This window comes from Poecilia reticulata, linkage group LG13 (assembly GCF_000633615.1).
Source record: "Poecilia reticulata strain Guanapo linkage group LG13, Guppy_female_1.0+MT, whole genome shotgun sequence".
NCBI lineage: Eukaryota > Metazoa > Chordata > Actinopteri > Cyprinodontiformes > Poeciliidae > Poecilia > Poecilia reticulata.
In genome coordinates, this window is record NC_024343.1 from 18654967 (window position 1) to 18661938 (window position 6972).

Genomic DNA, 6972 nt, shown 5'->3' on the forward strand with positions numbered 1-6972 from the left:
ATGTGCATCCAATACAACATTAATGACATCAATTCTGTACATTATTCAAGTTCCACGAACAGGTCAATGTTTCGACTTCAAGTTTGATCATGGCTCCTTTTGTCACAGTTATTCTGGTTTCTTAATGGGAACCATGATAAATGGAAACAGCGGAGGGGGAAACGTTTTCAGAAAAATAAGGCAATTAACGTATAAATTCTTAATATACTTTGTGACTTTTATCTCCATAATACATACCCGAATAAAGATGCTTAATGTATAGACTTCTTCACATAGCAAAGTGCCAAATAGTGCCACCGCTCGTTTTCAGCTAAAGCATAGTTTCAAAGACCGTTTCAAACGAGAGACGAGACGCTCCCTGATTGGCTAAACTGGCCAATTGACCGTTAATCCGCATGCGCATTATCAAAAAGAAAAAATGGACACGGTCGGAAACGTATGCTCCGTTCAATATGTAATCGAAAATGGGAAGTTCCGAGTTCCAAGAGGGAGGGAGGTGATGTTCTGAAATTTGACTCGTTTTCAAAGGTTTGTGTCCCGTCAAATGACAGAATTGTTCAACTTAATCGCATTTGTTTTGTGATTGAAAGAATAACGTGATGCATTGGTGCGCACCCGAAACGCCACAAAGATTAGCTCAGACTTCCGAGGCTAAATAAACGCAGCATATTATTCAAGGAACGCCATAATGTACATCTAAATTTTATGTTTTCAGTACGCTCCGAAAAATTGAGAAACGTTTGATACGTGAGCTAGTATTTTTTTCGCGTTAAAAATACAATTTCCTTTTTTTGGATGTTAACGCTGCTTCCGTGTTACGACCTGTCTATTTTGGAAATGCAAGTTTACTAGATGTGCATGAAAGCAGCACGAGAAGGAAGAGGAAAGGAAAAGCTGTTGTGGATACTTTCCACTGAAAATAGGGTAAGTGAATGTTTTCTCCTAAAACATTTCTATATTAATTAACATTTCGTTACCAAGCTGTAGACCACCAGGTGAGTTAGCCGACTAATCACAAACCATAAATAAGTTAACGTATGCAGTTTTGCGGATAATTAGAAGTGTTTCTAATTATCCGCAAAGGGGTATTGGTGGGAAGTAACAGTGTGGTTAAGAAGAGGGGGGAAAAAGCTATATCTTTTATGTAAATAGCTTGTTAAACTGTGGTGTAGAGGAGGTTTGTGAGAAATGAAGACTGTCCTGAAAATGGGATTAATGTTGAACAAAGCTTTGTTTATAACGCAGATTTATCCACAGCTGGACTCCTGCCAGCTGTTCAGATCAGTCTGGTGTGTGTTGTTTTTGGGGTGGTGGGAGCTGGCACTGCTCTGGGCCTTTTATTGTCACTGTAGCTGCTGACCGTAACAAGAGGAGACACTAAACAACATAACTGATCGGGGTAATATGAGCTAAGTGTTTTCGGCTGCCTTCTTGTTGCTAAGGCCAAATATTCCCAGGAACAAACTGCTGAATGTGGTGAGGTTTAGCTGCACATCTGCATTTCATTTTTTCTTTTTTGATCTAATCAGCCGAAATGTCTTCTAATTTCTGAATGCCTGGATCAATAAGTTACAAGCAACCTAGAGGCACACACACACAGCTAATGATTTGGAGAGACCAGTTAAGCTAATAATCATATTTTTGATCAGTGAGGAATCCAGAGTATCCAGGAGAAATAAACCCCACACATGCATAGGGAGAACAAACAGAAAGACCCCATGTCAATTTCTTCTTTTAGCCAATAACCTTTTGGGAATCACCTTGTCGGAGCTAAAATACTACCTTATATCTATTTTTAATGTTGTTCATAGATTGAGCTAAAACAATAATACATATTTCCATAAGTATGAGTGGAAAAGCCTCAAAGTTTCCCATTTAAAGTTGGTTCTAGAAGATGTCTGGCAACATCTGTGACCTGTTCCTTAAGCTGAGAAGTCGGTTGATGAAGGATTCAATGAGCAGCTTAGCAAACAAAGAAACAAACAAAAAAAAAAACCAGTCTAAATATGTACTACGCTCAAAGAAAATCTCCTCATAAAGGTCATTTGCTTTTTGTTTCCACCTGGGCTTTTCCCCCTCTAAAAACAAAAAGAGCGTTTATGCATGAAGAGTAAAGTCGTCTTCAGTCGGCCAGCTGACGCACCGCAAAGGATGGATATAGGCCAGTTTCAAAACTGGACCTTTGTTTAAAATGTTGATATAACAGCTCTTCTGTTGTAGCTGCCATTTAAAATTGCTCTGTCGCTAGAAGATGTCTGGTATGTGTAACGACAACACGGGCCCAACCCGCCAGCAGCTCAGCAAACGAGCGAGAACAAAAAAAAAAACCCAAACAAAAAACACACCCCCACTAAATCTGGCCAGGTGCTAACACCTGAGAGGAAAAAGCATCCAAAGTCCTTGAGCTATATCAGAATGAGACAGTTTATAAATGTTACAAACATAAGGATGACTTAATGTTCTGCATATAAAAAGTGTGGAAAGATATTAAAATAATATGGCCTAGTTAATGTTCTGAAATCTAAAAAAAAAACATGTTCGAAACCTGAAAATCACAAAAAGTCAAGCAGAGTAAGAGCAAATGTACCAAAACAGAAGTTTTTATGTTTGAAAACAATAAAACACTGCAATTCAAACCCAGTTAAGAAACTTTAAAGGTCACTGCAGTTAAGGGGGAAACGCTTATAGGGTCAGCCATTTTGAAAATTATCACCTTCCTAAAGTAATGGCCCAAGCAATTTAGGCAAAAGAAAAAGAAAATCACTTTTGGTGACGGAAGTGACACTGTTCTGTTGTTTTCATTTTACCAGTAAAAAAATCAGAACCGAGCCAAAACCTAACTCAACATTCTCACTGTTGTTTTACTAAGCAGCACATTTTGATCTTCTTTATTCCTTTTTTTATTATGATGGTCAGCTTTGTGTGACAAGTGCTTTAAATTACACCCACACCCAGATTCTCCTGATTTGATTTGATTTCCTCCAATCACACCTCGAGTTCTTGAACTCCTCCCTGCAGGTGTGGTGACCCCCACGGCGTCCCGCCCGCCTCCAGCAATGGACAGCCTGGAGGAGGACCTGACCTGCTCCGTGTGCTACTCGCTGTTCTCCGACCCGCGCGTCCTGCCCTGCTCCCACACCTTCTGCAAGAGCTGCTTGGAGAACCTGCTGCAGGTGTCCACCAACTACTCCATCTGGCGCCCGCTGCGCCTGCCCATAAAATGTCCCCACTGCCGCAGCGTGGTGGAGCTGCCGCCCAGCGGCGTGGACGCGCTCCCGTCCAACGTGTCTCTGCGAGCCATCGTCGAGAAAGTGAGACGCGTTCTGGGTGAGGTGTTCAAACTAAAAGAAAAAAGAATCAAATACTCACGCTGATTTGCGCCTTGCCGTTTCAGTACCAGAGGGACAGCGAGCCGCGGGCGCCGTCCTGCCAGGAGCACCGCAGGCAGCCGCTCAACATGTACTGCGTCCAGGACCGGCAGCTGATCTGCGGCCTGTGCCTGACCGTCGGCCAGCACCACGGCCACCCCATAGATGACCTGCAGGCAGCCTTTGTCAGGGAAAAACAAACCCCGGCGCTGCTGCTGGCCAGGCTCTCAGAGCAGAAGTGGAGTCAGGTGAGGGGGCCGGGGGGGTGTAGGGGGTTGAGCGGCCCTCTGGGTGTCTGTGGGGGGAGAGAGGTCAAAGCGTAACGCCGTCCCCCTCGTGTTTCAGGTGTGTGAGCTGGGGGAGCAGCTGGAGCAGGAGAAGGCGCGCTGCGACGCTCTGCTGAGGCAGGACCGGCAGGAGATCAACCAGTTTTTCGTCTCTTTAGAGGAGGTGCTGGCCAGGAAGAAGCAGGAATACCTGGAGGCTCTGAGCGAAGCTGCTGCAGAGGTGGCCGTGACCTACGACCCCCTCATCCACAGAGTCAAGGAGCTGCAGGTGGGTAAAGCCCGGCCACGACGAGCAGCCAATCGGTTAATTTCATGGCAAATTAAAGTTGCGAGCGCGATCATTTTCATTCTGATGGTTAATGTTGCTTGTTTCATCAACTTTGTTCAAAGACATCATAATTCATTTTACTTCTGGTTTTGGTTGTAAGTGGTTTTAAATGTTCTTTATTGTTTTTTAGAGTGGATATATAAAGGTTCCAGGGTGGAGTGTTATCTACAAAATTAGAGTTTAGGCAAACTTCCACTATGTCATTATCAGCACTTCGCTTCAAAATGGTCTGGAAACAACAATATCGTTTATCACAATAATTACTATGACAATTTATTGTCCAGCATAATTTTATTATGGTGACTGGCCTCGAGATGGAGATGCAGTTTGTGGTCAGTAGGAGGACATTTTTTTTTAATTATTATAATTACTTTTTGTATCATCTAGCAATTAAAGTAAATGAATCTTTTATCAAACCCATAATTTGATCATAGTAGGAAAACAGTCCTACATTAAAAATGTTTTCTTAACTAAACAAATGGTGCATTTATTGAGACTCTGGGACCTTTCGTGTCTTCAGATTGACCCCACAGGTTATGTGGACAGAGAAGGTCAACAAATAAAGTTGATTTAAGTTTGATGAATCATTTCAGTGTTCATTTGGGCCATATGTGTTTGGAATATTGTCAGTTTTCTGGGTTTTTATTCACATGGATTATAATAGAGTGCCTTCTAACGAGGAGAAAATGGCCCTCAGCATCACAGATCCTCCACCGTATTTGCCAACATATCATTTTAATTAATGGATGGATGATTAAAAGTGGCCTTTTAAATACATGAAATATTAAAAATCATAAAAACTCTCAAATGAAATCACACAGAATTTTAAATACAGTATTGTTCTGACAAAAAATTGAAAGTGAATAAAAAAATAATGTTGCATTTGCCAATGATTAGGAAAGTGCAATGAGAGACGTTTTTATTTCACATTTTACACTGATAATAAATCAAATCATCCACTTTTCATTTTATTTTTTGTTTTTAATGGTTCTGTGTTGCTTTAATTGGTTGGCTGGTCCCAGGAGGAGCAGCTGGACCTGGTGTCTCTGGGGTCGTCTGTGGAGGAGGAAGACTCCCCCCTGGTGTTTTTGGAGAAAGTCCATCAGTTCAGAGATCGGGTGGAGAAGTTCATCAGAACCCCGCTGCCCTCCGGGATCAACCTGTCAGTGACGCCGCGCGCGGCGACCTACCTGCAGCAGAACTGGCCCGCAGTGACCATCGGCAGCCTGGAGCAGGCGCCGGTTCCCAAGCTGCGCTGCTGCACCAGATGCGACGGTGGCATCGGCACGGAAACCGGAGCCGAGGCAGAGCCGCCCGTCACAGCGGCCTGGGACCGGTGGCGCCGGCTGCAGCCCACAGCTTCCGTAGCTCTGCTGGGCCTGCTGCTGCTGCTGCTGGCGGCGTTGTGGGCCAACCCGGTCGGAGGCGCGTCGCTCGGGTTCTCCCTCCTGTCCCGCCTCAGTCAGCTGGCCCAGAGTCTGAGCGGCAGCCTCGTCACGTCCGTGAGGGACACAATGGAGGCGGAGTGCGCAGAGATGGGGGCTGCAGTGCAGAGGTGGGGCTCGCAGCTGTCTGTGCTCAGAGACCGAGTCGTTCAGCAGGTGGCTGCTTTATTTAAAACGTCGACGTCTCGCTGAGGAAGGCCGAACTGGAACCCAAACTGTCTGAACGCGGAGCCAAAGCAGCCTCACTTTTGTTACTTTCTAAACATCTGCTAGTTCCGATTTTGCATTAACAGGTTGAAGTTTCAACATTTAAAAACCAAAACTACGTTGTGTTCAGCCTAAACAGCAATGTTTTTTTTTTTTTTTTTTTGTCTTCTCAGCGAAACAGGAATTTAATTAAGCCAGAACCTCTTCTGCTCATTTCCTGTCAGCACACTTAGGAGATGAAGAGGAGAAATGCTGCAGCAGCAGATGCTCAGAAGGTTTTTTGTTCATTTCCTGGGCGTTTCACTCTACAATTACACATTATGTAGCAATATTCATTTATGATAAGTGTTGCTTTCTTTTTATCATATTGCTTCTGCTCGTAATAAAAGATGCGGGAACTTGCATCAGATTTTTCTATGGCATTATGGGACACGTTGCATGTGGAACATACCACACTAGACTGTTTACAAATAATGGAGGAATGTGTTGCATAAGGAGACTCCCAATCTGTGCCTTTAATTGTTCTGCCTTTCCATTTCCTCCAGGACCAGCACTTTTTTATTTTATTTTTTAATCGAAATGGTACATCTCGACAATCTGCCTGAGAATTCATCACGGCGCCTTATTTACCAGGCTGGTTTGATGCAAACTGGGATTTTGAAATGTGGCAAAACCACAGCACACAGCCCTCTGAATCAAAATAAATGTAAACTGTAAAAATCTGTTGTAACCTGTAGTTTTTATTTTCTATAGACGTTTTAAATAGTCGATAACTAATGCAATAAAATGTGTAGAATTGCATCTTTACAGCTTCCATTAAACTGTGAAATCAGACTATCATGCCATGTGCTGCCACCTACTGGACAGCTAGTGCAAGTTCATAAATGACACCTTCGGCTCATCTCGCCGGTCCAACATGCAGACATCTTTACAGGTTAAGAAAAATAAACTAAAGACGTTTTAAGTAATAGTTGCAATCAATCTCTCCATTCATTCATATATAAATTTTTTTTTTTTAGAAATTGAACATGATAGAAACTATATTAACATTTTACAGTTGCAGTAGCTTCCTACCTATTGCATCCCTCTTCCACCGTGATCTATAAAGATCCACATATTCGCTTTACATCGGTGGCATGTTCTGCATTTCAGTTTGAGTTCCTACACACTGAACAATTGACTTAATGATATCCTACCAATGGATTTCTGACTTCCAGTCCTTAAACTTAACTAAAGTTTGGGATTCTTTTCAAATGTTGAGGCGTCACATGAAGAAAAAAAAAACAACTTATTGCATAGCAAAAGCTGCTCTGAATTTGTCAAACCAGCACTAAACT

At 42.9% G+C, this 6972-nt stretch overlaps 1 protein-coding gene across 3 annotated transcripts; it reads left to right on the forward strand.

Moving 5' to 3' along the window:
* The first annotated feature begins 64 nt into the window (after positions 1 to 64).
* On the forward strand, positions 65 to 6885 carry trim59 (tripartite motif containing 59). 3 transcript variants are annotated; one of them, XM_008425819.2, is made up of 5 exons: positions 65 to 924; positions 3019 to 3311; positions 3395 to 3616; positions 3714 to 3923; positions 5006 to 6885. In XM_008425819.2, exons 2-5 carry the CDS (start codon positions 3057 to 3059, stop codon positions 5618 to 5620), a joined length of 1302 nt encoding a protein of 433 aa, XP_008424041.1. In that variant the 5' UTR covers positions 65 to 924; positions 3019 to 3056; the 3' UTR covers positions 5621 to 6885. The 3 variants fall into 3 exon arrangements, with proteins under 3 accessions (XP_008424041.1, XP_017163705.1, XP_017163704.1); XM_017308216.1 differs by having other exon boundaries at positions 65 to 528; positions 845 to 3311; XM_017308215.1 differs by having other exon boundaries at positions 65 to 3311.
* Positions 6886 to 6972: the final 87 nt, after the last annotated feature.